Source organism: Prunus persica, chromosome G3, assembly GCF_000346465.2.
Source record: "Prunus persica cultivar Lovell chromosome G3, Prunus_persica_NCBIv2, whole genome shotgun sequence".
NCBI classification, from domain to species: Eukaryota; Viridiplantae; Streptophyta; class Magnoliopsida; order Rosales; family Rosaceae; genus Prunus; species Prunus persica.
In genome coordinates this window covers 3,592,754-3,607,271 of record NC_034011.1, presented here as the reverse complement: position 1 = coordinate 3,607,271, position 14,518 = coordinate 3,592,754, and the positions used below count along the sequence as shown (strand labels likewise).

At 37.1% G+C, this 14,518-nt stretch overlaps 3 protein-coding genes across 10 annotated transcripts; 2 read left to right on the top strand and 1 right to left on the bottom strand.

Moving 5' to 3' along the window:
• Positions 163 to 3,259, top strand: LOC18783903 (phospholipase D alpha 4). Its single transcript, XM_007217492.2, has 4 exons — positions 163 to 367; positions 489 to 1,052; positions 1,136 to 2,333; positions 2,676 to 3,259. The coding sequence occupies exons 1-4, from the start codon at positions 275 to 277 to the stop codon at positions 3,119 to 3,121; spliced, it is 2,301 nt and encodes a 766-aa protein (XP_007217554.1). The 5' UTR covers positions 163 to 274; the 3' UTR covers positions 3,122 to 3,259.
• Positions 4,164 to 6,955, top strand: LOC18782448 (calcineurin B-like protein 10). Of its 4 annotated transcripts, none has more exons than XM_020559509.1 (9): positions 4,175 to 4,391; positions 4,508 to 4,682; positions 4,771 to 4,813; positions 5,021 to 5,057; positions 5,406 to 5,514; positions 5,611 to 5,675; positions 5,886 to 5,966; positions 6,050 to 6,162; positions 6,459 to 6,955. In XM_020559509.1, exons 1-9 carry the CDS (start codon positions 4,320 to 4,322, stop codon positions 6,511 to 6,513), a joined length of 750 nt encoding a protein of 249 aa, XP_020415098.1. In that variant the 5' UTR covers positions 4,175 to 4,319; the 3' UTR covers positions 6,514 to 6,955. The 4 variants fall into 4 exon arrangements, with proteins under 4 accessions (XP_007217270.2, XP_020415098.1, XP_020415095.1 ...); XM_020559506.1 differs by having other exon boundaries at positions 4,178 to 4,391; positions 4,771 to 4,853; positions 5,021 to 5,080; XM_020559507.1 differs by having other exon boundaries at positions 4,182 to 4,391; positions 4,771 to 4,853; positions 5,021 to 5,080; positions 5,611 to 5,663.
• On the bottom strand, positions 7,129 to 13,999 carry LOC18784153 (protein FLX-like 3). Of its 5 annotated transcripts, XR_002270702.1 has the most exons (7): positions 13,875 to 13,999; positions 12,663 to 13,237; positions 12,393 to 12,538; positions 11,670 to 11,749; positions 11,309 to 11,521; positions 7,632 to 7,970; positions 7,129 to 7,529 (listed from the first exon to the last, which is right to left on the bottom strand). XR_002270702.1 is itself a non-coding variant. In XM_020559505.1 (5 exons), exons 2-5 carry the CDS (start codon positions 13,187 to 13,189, stop codon positions 7,959 to 7,961), a joined length of 765 nt encoding a protein of 254 aa, XP_020415094.1. In that variant the 5' UTR covers positions 13,190 to 13,237; positions 13,875 to 13,999; the 3' UTR covers positions 7,129 to 7,958. The 5 variants fall into 5 exon arrangements, 2 of the variants coding, with proteins under 2 accessions (XP_020415094.1, XP_007215784.1); XR_002270701.1 differs by having other exon boundaries at positions 7,129 to 7,970; XR_002270703.1 differs by having other exon boundaries at positions 7,129 to 7,970; positions 11,309 to 11,487.

Sequence of the window (14,518 nt, the reverse complement as noted above, 5' to 3'; positions counted from 1 at the left end):
TGAAATCAGGTTTTTGGCCCAAGGAAGGAAATGTGTTAGTTTAAGATACTTAAACTTGACGTAAAAACTTGTGATGGAGTTGAAGGTTGCCTCTAAGACTGGACATTGAAGGTTTCACAAGTTTTTCCTACTGCCGCCAACCTTATCATCATTTGCATTCAAAGTTTCCCTTTCCATCTTCTATATTGCAACATAGAAAACTTACCTAATTGACCCATCTCAATCTCTCTCTCTCTCTCTCTCTCTCTAGTCAGATTGTTTGAAGGCAAAAACTATGGAGGGAAAGGTACATGACTTTCTTCATGGAACACTTGAAGCTACCATTTTCCATGCCACACCCTACACACCACCACCTTTCCCCTTCAATGTAAGTACTAATTAAGATTATGGCATTAGCCAAATTTGATTTTGTAGCTTATTTTGATCGTTGTCTTATAGATTTTGGTTTTTGTTGGAATGAAAATTTGTGTGGAAATTCTGTTCTGCAGTGTATTTTTGGAGCTGGGAAGCCTGCATGTGTGACCATCAAGATAGACAACAAGAAAGTAGCAAGGACAACCCATGAACGCGACCGTGTTTGGAACCAAACCTTTCGAATCCTCTGTGCTTATCCGTCTGATTCAACGATTACCATTACCATGAAAACGAAATGTTCCATCTTGGGAAAATTTCAAATGCAGGCACATGAGATACTGAATGAAGCAAGTTTTGTCAACAGTTTCCTCCCTCTGGTGATCGAAAATGGGAAGCCAAATCCAGAGCTCAAGCTCCGGTTCATGTTATGGTTTAAGCCGGCGCAATTTGAACCAACTTGGGGACAGATGACGGCTGATAATGTTCAATTCCAGGGGCTAAGGAATGCAACATTTCCACAAAGATCCAATAGTCATGTCACTCTTTATCAGGATGCTCATCATTGCTCAACTTTCAAGCCTTCTTCGGAGCTTTGTGGGACTCCAAGAAGACTATGGGAGGATGTGTACAAAGCCATGGAGGGGGCAAAGAATTTGATTTACATTGCAGGCTGGTCTTTCAATCCTAAGATGGTTCTGGTAAATGGAAGTGCAACACAATTTCCTAGCTACAAATTAATACTCCTAATTTTGTTTTTGGAACTTAATATGCTCTTAAGCAGGTCAGGGATCCTCAAACAGACATCCCGCATGCGCGAGGAGTGAAGCTCGGTGAATTACTAAAGCAGAAGGCTGAGGAAGGTGTGGCAGTGAGAATAATGCTTTGGGATGACGAAACATCCTTACCAATTATCAAGAACAAAGGAATAATGAGAACTCATGATGAAGATGCATTTTACTACTTTGCACACACCAAAGTAATATGCAGATTGTGCCCTAGATTGCACAACAAGTTTCCCACAATCTTCTCCCACCATCAGAAAACCATAACTGTGGACACCAAATCCAGCACCAGTGCAAGTGACAGAGAAATTATGAGCTTCATTGGGGGCCTAGATCTTTGTGATGGGCGCTATGACACAGAGCAACATTCATTATTTCACACACTCAACACAGAATCTCACTGTTCTGATTTCTACCAGACCAACATTTCTGGGGCTAGCCTACAGAAAGGAGGGCCAAGAACTCCGTGGCACGATGCTCACGCTTGTGTAACCGGTGAGGCTGCTTGGGATGTACTAACGAATTTCGAGCAGCGGTGGGCTAAGCAATGTGATCCTTCTGTCTTGGTCCCTTCAAGCACCTTAACAAGTCTCATTCAGCAGACTTATGCAAGCAAACCAACATCTGAGAGGGGTTGGAATGTCCAAGTTCTTAGATCAATAGACCATGTTTCAGCAAGCCAATTGTTCCGAAACTTAACTGTGGAGCAAAGCATCCATGAAGCTTATGTCGAGGCAATCAGGCATGCCGATAAGTTTCTGTACATTGAGAACCAGTATTTCATTGGAGGGTGCCGTTTGTGGGAGAAAGATCAGAACTGTGGTTGCAGAAATTTGATCCCCATTGAGATTGCTCTCAAAGTGGTCAATAAGATAAAAGCAAAGGAGAGATTTGCAGTGTACATAGTGATACCAATGTGGCCAGAAGGCTTACCTGAGAGTGAATCTGTTCAAGACATACTTCACTGGACCAGAGAGACAATGTCAATGATGTATAGGTTGATTGGAGAAGCCATAAAAGAGAGTGGGGTTGAAGGGCACCCTAGAGACTATTTGAACTTCTATTGCCTTGCCAACAGAGAAGTAGAGAGCCAAGGAGATTTTATTCCTCCACATTCTCCTAACTCTGCAACACAGTACGGGAATGCACAGAAGCATAGGAGGTTCATGGTGTATGTCCACTCCAAGCTCATGATAGGTATGTATGTGGATCTCAATTATTGTTTAACAATAAACTTACTTTTACTATATTTATGAGCTAACCGCATATCTTATATAAGTGAAATCTACTTTCGTAGATAAATTTCGCGCTCTTACTTATGTGAAAAATATGGTCGATAATGTGATCAATAAATATGGTACATGTAGCATTATTTATTACTTATTATTTAGTTTGGATTCTTGTTTCTTCTTTTATTTTCGACAATTAAAGTAGAGTAATGCTAAAAAGGAGAACATTGTGGTACATTTAAACATGTGACTTAGATGGTTTATCATTGAAGTAACTTCTCATTCTTTTTTGGTGCCTACTTTGTTTTAGTGGACGATGCATACCTTATCATAGGATCTGCAAACATAAACCAAAGATCGATGGACGGTCATCGAGACACCGAGATCGCAATAGGATGCTACCAGTCGAAAAATGGGGACGACAAGGCGATGATGAGCGCAGGAGGGGACATTGAAGCGTACCGGATGTCATTATGGTATGAACACATTGGCCGTGCCGAAGAATTGTTCAAGCAGCCCGAAAGCTTAGAATGCGTGCAAACGGTGCGTTTAATAGGAGATCAAATGTGGAAAACCTACAGTGGTGAAGAAGTGGTCGACATGGAAGGCGTTCACCTTGTGACATACCCCATGAATGTAACAGAGGAAGGTCATGTTGAAGATCTCGTGGAGGGTAGTGGTGGTCTTTTTCCAGATACAAAGTCCGCGGTGAAGGGCAAGAGATCAAAAGTGATACCACCAATGTTTACTACCTAGTTTTTTTTTTTTTTTTTTTTTTTTGGGGCGAGAAATAAGAATTCCATTACATAAACAGGGAAAATTACTCCCTAATGACTAATTATTAATGTTACTCTGACTTGATATATTATATATTTGAATATTAGTTATTTTTTATTTTACAGAAAATAAGAAAAAACATTATTCACTGTTTTCATTTGACAAATTTAGTTGCGTGAATGGATCGATCCTCGATGTAAAGATTAAAGAATTGATTTATATGTCAATAATTGTTGCTTCTGCTCACCCACCTCCTCAGAATAATTGTGGGGATTTTTTCTTTTTCTTTTTTGGGTTCAGAAGCATTATAAATTATAAATTATAAATGATTAGTAGAGAGGATAGAGAGCACACAAAATTGCTGAGTCATGAATAGGCCATATGATCCATATCCACTACACTAGCTTGGCCACAGAATGGGAAATTGCAAGTCTGCAACGCAACCCAAAAGCAATGCTCTTTAGTTTTTGGGTTAATAATTGTAACCTCTAATTAGTATGTGGGGCCTTCTAAAGCTTAGCACTTACGTACAATAATTAAAAGATTTGATGTGATTGTAAGGGATTCACGAGTGTAGTGATTTGGAATATTTACTCTTTCAGATAAAGTTTTGAATTCGAATTATATCATTCGTGTAGTGTGTGTGAATTTAGTATACTATCGCTTTTTATGTGTTTATTAACATATACAAAATGTTAATAAATCATGTCCAATAAGAAAAAGAGAGGTATTTACTCACACACATATACTTAAAAGTTTGGATGACCAAACATACTTTTCCACTATAGTATGATAAATTATAATTTCGTGTTTATTTCTCTAGTATTCTCTCGACTACTCTATTTCATAAATTTTCTTATTACAATTAATTATATTGACTTTCTTTTTTATGAAATTACGTCATATTAAACCAAACTATTAATGATTGAAGAATTAATTAATTCGACTGGTTTTTGGAACAACAAATAATATGATATTTGTTTTTATTTTTCATATAAACTAGAATTTATTTAAAATTAAAATAAATAAGTAAATTCCCTTCTTTTCAGATTTCTGAAGTTAGCGGTAAACTCAACTCTCTCTCGCGCTCTCTCTCTCTCTCTCTCTCTCTCTCTCTCTCTCTCTCTGCGCAGAATCCTTCGAGAGCAAATTGAGATTTGATTTGGTCCAAACGCTGATGACGAGCAATGAGAGACCTAGATTGTTTCTCCGTGATCTTCTATTTCGTATAGAGAATTCTGCGTATACGGTATTCTCTCTCTCTCTCTCTCTCTCTCTCTCTCTAATAATTTGTGTTTGTTTGGTTGCCGAGAAAAGTAAAAGAGAAAATTTGACTGAATAACTGTGTTGATTTGAATAATTAAGGAGAGTTCGAGCTCGCTGATGCTAGGCGAGAAGCTGTGCGCGGTGTTCAAACCACTGATTGATCTCGTTGATGCTTTCATCTTCAGCTTAATTGGTTGCTTCGATCGACAACGGCCTCATCAGCGCCTCTCCTACACTTACGACGACATCGTTCGCCTTGCTGCCAGCTCTCCATGTTTGTCTACTAATTCCTCCTTCATTCATAAATAAAAATGTGTTTTTTATTTGGTTCAATTATTTTTTTTTTTACTTTTCACTGTCAGTTACTGTAAATGAGGTGGAAGCATTGCGCGAATTGTTCAACCAGTTGAGTAGTTCGATTCTTGATGATGGGTTAATTCACAAGGTTAATTAATTTATGCACGTGTTTGTAATGGGGGCCCTCGTTTATTTCATTTTTAAATATTTTTTTTATCTCTTTGACATGGATCATGAAATTTAATTCTTTTCTTCTGGGTTATTTATTTATGTTTCCCTTTTTTTATTAACTTCATTTTAATTTCTCATTTCCAGGAGGAGCTCAGGTTGGCGCTATTCAAAACTCCAGCAGGTGAAAATCTTTTCCTGGATAGGGTGAGTTCATTGAGACAATTTTTTTATTTTTATTTATTCCAATGATGAAAAAGTAAATCTCTCTCTCTCTATTTGATATGATAATTCAGTTCATCTTGACTGCTTGAATGGGATTCAGGAAATTAGGATTGCCAATGTGAGCAGAGTTGTATGAAATTTCACCCTTCAATGCAATATTTTAATAAATAAAAAACTCTATAATGTGACTCTGAGCCATCTAGTTTAGATTAATCTGTTCTATTACGTTGGTGACTATATATGGAACATGAATCTGAACTAACATATTAATCTGTTTCCTTCCAATCTATGACAAAATGGAATCTAGGTGTTCGATGTTTTCGACGAAAAGAAAAATGGCGTGATTGAATTCGAGGGGTTTGTCCATGCACTTAGTGTTTTTCATCCATGTGCTCCTCTTGAAGACAAGATTGATTGTAAGAATTCTACAATCCAACTTCAGCTGCTTAAAGTTTGGAGGCATTTCATGTTAAAGGACTTTTTTCTTCCTCTCTCTTTTGGGTTTTTTGCAGTCGCATTTAGGTTGTATGATTTGAGACAAACTGGATATATTGAGCGGGAAGAAGTAAGTATCTTGGTGTGTTGCAGACTATGAACAAGTTCTTGCCTGAATGCTTTAATCATTGAAAACAACAGTAATAAAAAATAAAAAAATAAAACACCAAAATTAGAAGACTAAGAAGGCAGTTGGGAAGATGCAATGTCTTCACTTTGATTCATTGTAATTTTTCAAACGATTATTTCATCTGCTGTATTACTTCTAAGTAACTGCTGTGGTTGCTTTCAGGTCAGGCAAATGGTAGTTGCCACTTTGTTGGAATCTGGCATACATGTGCCAGATGAAACTCTTGAAGCTATCGTCGATAAGGCAAGAATTACCGATGCTAAAATTTCTGTATGTTTCCCTTATTCTGAAGTTTTACACTCTCAAAGTTCTCTTTTGTTGCACAGACATTTGCAGATGCTGATTCTGACAAGGATGATAAAATTAGCAAAGACGAATGGAAAGCTTTTGCTCTTCAGCACCCAACACTTCTAAAGAACATGACGCTTCCACATTTAAAGTACTTGCTTACTGCCATTCCTCTGCTTTTAATTCTTCTTAGGTTTTACTATTGCTTCCAATGATCATTCAGTAATCTTCCTCTTCCATTCCTCTGCTTTCAAGTAAACTTCTTTCATTTGATATCAATTAGTGTTCTAAGAGTTGTTTATAAAAAAAAATAAAAAATAAAAGTAGTTTCCTAAGATTTCCTTTCTATTTTTCAATGCTTCTATCAATCTATTATTTAGTGTCATGATTGAATCTCTTTTTCTCTTCCTCTCTAAATCTATTCTAATTATGTTATCGACTTGCCAGGGACATCACGACAGTCTTCCCGAGCTTTATTTTCAACACTGAAGTCGAAGACTAATGTTGGCAATGCTATTCCTAAAGTAAGCTTGGATGCTGAGGCAGAGGTTAGATGATATGGTGCGTTGTGGGATTTTCTGGGTTGTGAATTTTTACTGCCTTGAAGGTTCCCTCACTTCAACTGGCTTGGGATTGAGAAAGTGAAAAGCAACCCTAACCTTAACCTCATCAAGAACCTCGTTTGGAAACGGCAACACACCACATCCCTTTCCATCCATCAAAATCAGTTTCAATTCCTCGGCCGGAACTTTGCAGTGTCCTGAAAATTAGATCTGGCTGGTCCAGACTGGTCCAGACTGGTCAAATTAAGTTCACCAAGAATAAGTACCAATAATTTATGTATAGTAATTGAAAAGAACATTTGACCCAAAAAAAATAAATAAATAAAAGTAATTGAAAAGAGCATAAATTTTTTAGCGAATACGAAAGTTACATTTTAATAATTTTTGCCCATTCTTTTATTTGCACTTTCAAATGAAGCAAAAAGAGATGAGAGAATCCTTTCTCTTCAAGTTTGAATGCCGCTGGGGCACATCTCAACTGTTAAGGGGATGGTCTAACCTTATAAATTAATTTAAGACGCCAAAACTGAGAACTGAGAAGCAAATACTGATGATACAGAATAAAACCAAATGGGTCCTTGGTGAATTTGCAATTGAAGACAATTAAAAAGATTGTGAACATTATATGAGATGAATACATGTGAGAAAAATGGCACTTGCCATCATTTTATTGTTTTGCAGCAAAATGCAGGGGTGCCTCAATACTCCAACACCACCAATGTGCTCGTTGACAGCAATTTGAAGTTACTGATTCTATACAAGCCCTAAAACTTCAAAATTGAGCATGAAAATATGATGCCCGGAAAACGGCCAATTCAATCTCCTATTCAACAAGTGACAATACAAGCCCTAAAACTTCAAAATTGAGTATGAAAATATGATGCCTGAAATACGGCCAATTCAATCTCCTATTCGACCAGTACATTAAGAGGAAGGTGAAATCCATATTCACAAGCTGCAACAAGAGACATTATTCCTTCATTTATCTATTGTCGAAAAATCAGTTGAATAAATTTTTTTTTTAACTTCAAAAGAAGCTTAACATCCTACAAATTACCTTGACTCATGTAAACGAGATGGCAACATACCCTCACTAGCAGAAATGACAAACTGCAGGATACATCCTTGACAAACCACTTCTTCACCTGCTAAACTTGAGATAGATCTACAGGTTGGGATTCGCGTTGCAGGTAACTTAAACCTCCAACAAAATTAATAGGTTGCATAGACTCTTCTATAATCAACAATTTCAACAACTGGGTAAAGATATTTTCTTCTACCAATCTCCAAGTCAAACAAACCTCTCATATAAATCACATTTGCTTCTATTCTCACTTCGAATATGTGAGACAAACCTGATTTCTCACTTGACAATCCGCCACAACTATCCTTTCATCTGCAGCAAAAGAATAATGATAAATTAGGTAAAAACAGTAATTAAAATACAAGTAAGTTGTGTAACTAATGTGATAAACCATCAATTGAAGATAACTAATGATAATGTGATACAGACCAAAATACAAGAAATCATCAACTTCAGTGTAAACCAAGATAAGCATGCATAATCAACTGATCATAGTTCATCTTAAAGGAGAGGTTAAAGCAGTCTACAAAAAGCAAACAGCAATGAAGAAATCAGCAACTTAATAATAATTTCAATAGAAGTTGCAAAATCCAGTCAAACTCTATCTTAGTTCCTACTAGACCATACAAGTAACATACTTAGCTACAATTTCTTGATCAAACATTATTATTTTTGTTTTAAAGGTTATCCTCGACAAAACAATCCATCTGAGCCAATGGACTGGGTCTGTCTATATTCAGAAAGCACTTTCTCTCACTTATTGATTATCTGATGTTGGGAGGCATAGCCATCTTAAGTTTTCTCATTCAGCAATCTCATTCGACAAACAAGGACTATGCTCATGTGGCTGCATGTAGAAACAAATTTATCAAATCTTCTCCCGTCTTTGATGTCCAGCTCCAAGCTATGAGATCGATCATCATTGCAGTATAGAGACTATAGCTTCATACTAAATTTCTGTAGCCAGCAATTGTATCTCCAAGAGACTTGCACCATTGTCTGATAACTTCAGAAACATCAGTTCCTATAACTGCGATAGCTCAATGAAGACCATCAAATTGAATAACAAAAGGACTGCCATATACATCATCCAAGCAAAGATAAATCCTCCATCTCCAAACTTAAACTAAATTCTTCAGTATGAGGTGGGCCCATAGGCTGCTCCAATCCACCAAGAAAAATACTCCATTTCGGTCCTGACCAGACTCAGTTTTATTAGTTTGCGTAAGCATCTCTGTATGGTAAGCGGTAACAAGTCCTTTGAAGAGAGTAGAAGCAAGATCTCCTCAGTTTTATTAGTTCGCGTAAGCATCTCTATATGGTAAGCGGTAACAAGTCCTTTCAAGAGAGTAGAAGCAAGATCTCACCTCATCCTTGAGATGTTTCATCAACTTTTCCAACGCAAGTTATTCCAGTAAATCAAACAGTAGAAATTTTAAGATCACCCGCTAAAGGTTTTTTTCTTACGGAAACGATCAACTAGAGAGGTTTATCTATGGGTACAATCTGAAACTAAATATCCTATAAGCCTTAAAAAAACAAGATCAGGAAGAAAGCTCGGCATTATAATGGTATACTAATTCACTAAATGGTGTACAGTAAATTAGTTGAAGGCAGTGTTAAAATCAAGATGAAAGAAACATTAGTTCTAAATAAAAGCAATATAGCAAGATGTCAAGGACATTAAAGAGGAAGCATGCAAGACAGAAATCAGCTACTATTTCTAGCTAGGGAAAAACAAAGAAGATTCCATACCCATGAAACCCATAAAAATGAGACAGGATACTTGCCTATAAGTTCAAATCAGTAGCTGGCCTCTTGTCAAATGGCATGCCACCGTCCTTTCTTGAGATATTCCAGGGTCATTTCAAAGCATGGAGCAACTTGTCATATTGTGGGGGTGGCAAGAAATATCTTGATGAAGGAAGTTGCAGATTCACAGCTCAAAATGAAGAACAAGAAACTACTCACGAAGTATTTGAGAAGCAGTGAATTGCATTACTGACAAATCCCTGCGTTTTTCAAACTATGCTGGATAGCTACATGAACATTCCTAGTCCGTGAACTTCCATCCCCTTTTATCTGAATATAATCTATCTTACCTCCACCCTACCATCACGTCCATTATAAAGCAAATCCCACCAATCCTCATATTGGAGAAGAAGCACACACTTTACAACTCACTTTCAATAAACAAGTTCAAAAGAGGAATATAAAGCTTCAACTTGGCTATTTGGAGAAAGTTCCACCTCTGATAGACTAAATGCCTCAGGCTAAAATAACAACTCCCGATTATCCCACTCAACCACACTCCTGAAATTGGATTATAGATAACCACTGGAGAAGTCTAACTTGGCTATTTAGAGCATAAGGAGCAACACTGGAGATACATTACCTTCTCAATATAAAACAGATTCAACCAATCCCCAGGAAACTTGAAATTATACAAACAACCCTTTGGTACACACTCCACAGGTTAAAACTTAATACATCATAAAGGGTCCCATGCACTGCAGATAAATATTAAGAACAAAAACAACAGATACAACCCATAGTGCTGAACTACTTCAGTCGGTCTAAGCTGGCAACATTTCCACAATCCATTCTTCTAATGCCAGCCAACTGTTCGTCCATGTTTGGAAAGAAAGTTTTGGTGCTTATCCAACGACCACTTATCCAGACCAGCCACAAAAATAAGAAGCTGTGGCAGATAGAAAACCATATGGAATCCCATCTAATATGACTCCTAGTCAAATAACCTACCAATAGAGAAAACAAAGGCCTGCAACTTACCTCCAGAGCATTACAACTTCCTAGGCCCTAGCTACCCACCTAAAAGAATATCACAACTCCTAGTTGTGCAAATACTTTCATGTACGCAATTTTCTAAACCCAATAACATCCTATTCTAGGAAGCTCCACTTACATCCTCAAACTTCCAATATTCAAGAAAAGCTACTTGTTAGCTAGTCTCAACAATATGGAAATCAGAATTCATATCACAGTATATTTCATCACAGCAACAAGAAATCTTGTAATTTTGTGAAACGAAATGGCCATCCTAACTCCTTATCCAGACCTCCAACAATATCCAGAAACCAAAACCACCATCAGGGAATTTCCAAGAAAAGGACCCGCATCCCCAACAAATTGAACACCATATATCAATATATCCTCCAACACATTATGTTCATAAATCATGAAACAACAACTTGATCCCAACAATTGCATCGTTTACAGAAATGCAGATTGCATTAAATTCATGCAATCGACCATGATCACATAACTTCCCTTCAATTCCATATCACACATGCTCCAGCCTCCCCACCAGTTAGAGAAATACGGGTTCATCTCGATAGATATAAGAAAATGCCAAGTTCATAAATGGATACTAAGTTACCATACCATTCTAAAGTTTGCTTCTACCCACCATGAAAAGAAAAGGAAAAATATAATCAAGAGTTTCCAAATAAAAAACAATCCTCATTATAGGTTACATGGTCAAATGACCAACATAAGATATAACTGATGCAAATTAGAGACAGAAAATTCCAAAACATTATACTACTATCACAGACATGGGAATTAATGTCTAGCAATCAAGAAAAGCAATATTAAAACCCTATATACATAAGTTTAAGATGACTAACGATGTATTCAGAAAAAAAAATGGCCACTGATCTGGCGTGCACACATGGATGACTTGACCATCTATGCTGATGATGAGCAACCAAAGGTGGCATGTATACTCTGTCATTGAAATCATAATCATCCAGATTTCAACGACGAGTCATGCGAGGCTTTTCAGGTCCTCCCCATGAAGCTGGACCTGGCCCATACATAGGCCCTTTATCAGCAACACCCTAATAGATAACCATAAAGATCATTCAGAGAAAAGGGAAAAACTAATAGATAGACATTCAGAACACTTCCAAGAAAACATAAAATTAACATGGAAATCTATTGATTGCAAGAAACAAATCAAATTTCTAATTATATAAGCAAACATACCATGCGCATCCCATAGCCATCTCCATATGCAGCAGGAAAAGCAACCTCTGGGCTGCTGAAATTAATCCCATATTGTCCACCTTAAAAAGGAAAATGATGAGATGTGAATGAAAAGAGTAAAAGCAAAATGTAACAACATAACCCTAAACAAAACAACTCTTTTTTTTTTCTTTTTTTTTTTTTGGCTCCACTGCATGACAATGGGGAAAATAAATTTAAATATTGGCATGCAAAGAAATAATAAACAGTTCATTTCTGTATTAGATAATTGAAAAAGATGAGACCTCAACCCCAACTCCCAAAACTGGTTGTGGAAGATGAAATACATTTATCTATCTAATAACCAGACGGCACTTAAAGAATCAATAAACACGAAATCAAGTATTTCCGTAGAAGAAAGAGGTGTATAAGAACAGAATGCAGTACAAAATGTATATGTTAGGACTTGGGAAGCAAACTATAATTGTTTCACCACTATGTGAGTTTGTTTTTAAGTGTGCTTGTATGCACCTGGAAGCGTGTGCATGTGTGTATGTGAATATGTGTCTGCATGTGTGCGTCAGAGAGAGAGAGGTTTAACCAGTCTATCATACATCTACTTACCTGACATCTCATCTTTTCAAAAGCCAATGAGGAGTTTCAGCACCAAATTGAAGGTTAAATAAAGGTACCAGGAGGAGGATATGAATGCCAAAAGAATACAGTCAGACAGATAAGTAATACCTGCACCCCATGGTCTACCATCTGTCCTAGCAAGATCTGCGCGTAGTTTCTCAACTTCACGAGCCATAGAAACTAGGTTCTTCTCCATTGCCTGTCTTTGTTCCATAAGCTCAACATTCGCCTTCTTCTCATAATCGATTGCATTTCTACACAACAAAACTTGTACGTTAATATATAAGCAGTTGATCTAATACAATCTTGATAAAATCTGTACACTAAAAAGGAGCTTCAAGACAAGAAAATGATGACAAATAAGCAGCGGGTACATACCTAGCATGCATAAGCTCCTGATGCAGACCATCAATGTCAGCCCTTAGTAGAGGAATCTGTTGATTATCAGATTGCAACCTCGCAACGTCCTGTGTGAGGGTCTGAACTTGAGTGGAAAGTTCCTTCCTAACATTAGTCAGCTTCTGAACTTCAGAACGAAGTTGTTTAGCCTCATTTTTCAAGGGCTCAGTGGCCCGAAGATCAGCCTCCAATTTCCTGCCTTTCTCAAAGAGCTCCCTTGATTGCAATTCTTCTTCAGCACGAATATCTGAAAAGGCAACATTCATCCTATGAATTTCCTCCTTGGCAGCACCAAGCTCACGCTGCAATGTCATTCGGTCCTCAACCAGCCTCCGGTTATCAGCCAAGAGTCTTCGAATTTCAGCATGTTGCATTTCAAGTTCTTCCTCCAACACTGCAGGATGAGGAAGTGGTCGCATTGGAGGACCTCGACCAAAAGGTCCTTCAAGAGGGTAGCCGCGCCGGTCATTAATCGCTTCACGTGGAACACGATGTCTCCCTGCCATTGTAAGGTATCCTGAAAACCACCCACAAAACTGTAGGAAAGATAACCTCTACAGAAAGGGGGATAGAGAATGAGTATGTTAGCGATAAATCTGTAATTTACCTTAAATAATGCTCTAAAGTAACATTATCCCTAGCAATTGGAAGCTTGTGCAAAATGTTTTAGTTTTTTTCCTAAAAAACAAATTAAACAACATGGAAGTGCTTGTACAAGCTGAAATTAAATCAATTATACAACTTTGGCGGTGCTTCTTATTTTCTTTATTCTTTTCTAGATAATCACACAATTGGTCAGTCAATGTGAACCATATACAAACCAACTTTTCTTCAACTAATTAAGCCACTCATGTCTGATTAATCCTTATGCGTCAGTTTGGATTCCCAGAAAGTGAAGGAAATTGGAGACAAAACAACGTTTTGAAAACTTCAAGCTTCTCATTACTTCAGACCCAGAAATACCAACATGCATACCGATATATTAATAATAATTCGACTTCTCAAGGCAAAACAAAAGGTAATTTTCTCAGTTCCTCTCCTTTCTGACGATAATTAATCACAGAATTAATTAAAAGCAATTCAAATAAGATCCTAATTTCAATTCTCTTTCATTCTTTAGAATTAAACATCCATAAACAACAACTGTTTTTTCTGAAAACAAAAGCATAAAAGGCAAACTAGAATCCGCACCTTCTGTTTGATCGAAATTCTGAACGATGAAAACCTCTATGTGCTCTGCGTTAGAGGTCCTGAGATGATTTTGGTCAGAAAATTCATAGCTAGTTTTCTCTAAGCTTTGATTTTGCCCATCAGGCCATTTAACACTGTTCCGAAAGACGTTGTACTTACGGCTACCGGCCCATTAAATTAGGTCGGCTCCACATCGTATAAGCCCATTGACAAATTAAGCGTGGCTTTCTTCTGGCCCAAGATAGTAATTTAGAAGTGAAAGATTTTGTTCGTTTTTGCTTTTCTTCTCTTGGTCGGAGCTTTTTTTGTTTCTTCAGTGGAAAAGGGAAAGATAGAGAAAAAAAAAAAAAAAAGACACGGGCTTAACCAAATTAGCTAGAATGGATGTGCTTCCTACTCTGCAATCGTGTTTGAATCCTCCATTCCTATCTATAAAAAGAAAGCCTTAAAGAATGCATCCTCTAAACTACTACAAGGTAGCAACTGAATAGGATGCAATACTGAAAATATGTTTGATCTGCTCCCTCATGAAAATGCTGAATTCCATGGCTTCATTCATTATGAAGAAAAATGTTATTTTATTTTTGTTGAATTTTCTTGAGAATTGGAAAACATTAAACTAGCAGGATGAGTAGTTTTGAATG

Bases quoted from the DNA above. Each gene is read 5' to 3' on its own strand.
- LOC18784153 (XM_007215722.2), bottom strand. From the start codon at position 13,189: ATGGCAGGGAGACATCGTGTTCCACGTGAAGCGATTAATGACCGGCGC. The intron at 11,750-12,392 runs GTATTACTTATC...TTCCTTTTTAAG, and splicing joins TGGTAGACCATGGGGTGCAG to GTGGACAATATGGGATTAAT. The intron at 11,522-11,669 runs GTATGTTTGCTT...GTTATCTATTAG, and splicing joins ATGGCTATGGGATGCGCATG to GGTGTTGCTGATAAAGGGCC.
- LOC18783903 (XM_007217492.2), top strand. From the start codon at position 275: ATGGAGGGAAAGGTACATGACTTTCTTCATGGAACACTTGAAGCTACC. The intron at 368-488 runs GTAAGTACTAAT...TCTGTTCTGCAG, and splicing joins CACCACCTTTCCCCTTCAAT to TGTATTTTTGGAGCTGGGAA. The intron at 2,334-2,675 runs GTATGTATGTGG...ACTTTGTTTTAG, and splicing joins CCACTCCAAGCTCATGATAG to TGGACGATGCATACCTTATC.
- LOC18782448 (XM_020559506.1), top strand. From the start codon at position 4,320: ATGACGAGCAATGAGAGACCTAGATTGTTTCTCCGTGATCTTCTATTT. The intron at 4,854-5,020 runs GTTAATTAATTT...TCTCATTTCCAG, and splicing joins ATGATGGGTTAATTCACAAG to GAGGAGCTCAGGTTGGCGCT. The intron at 5,515-5,610 runs GTAAGAATTCTA...GGTTTTTTGCAG, and splicing joins TCTTGAAGACAAGATTGATT to TCGCATTTAGGTTGTATGAT.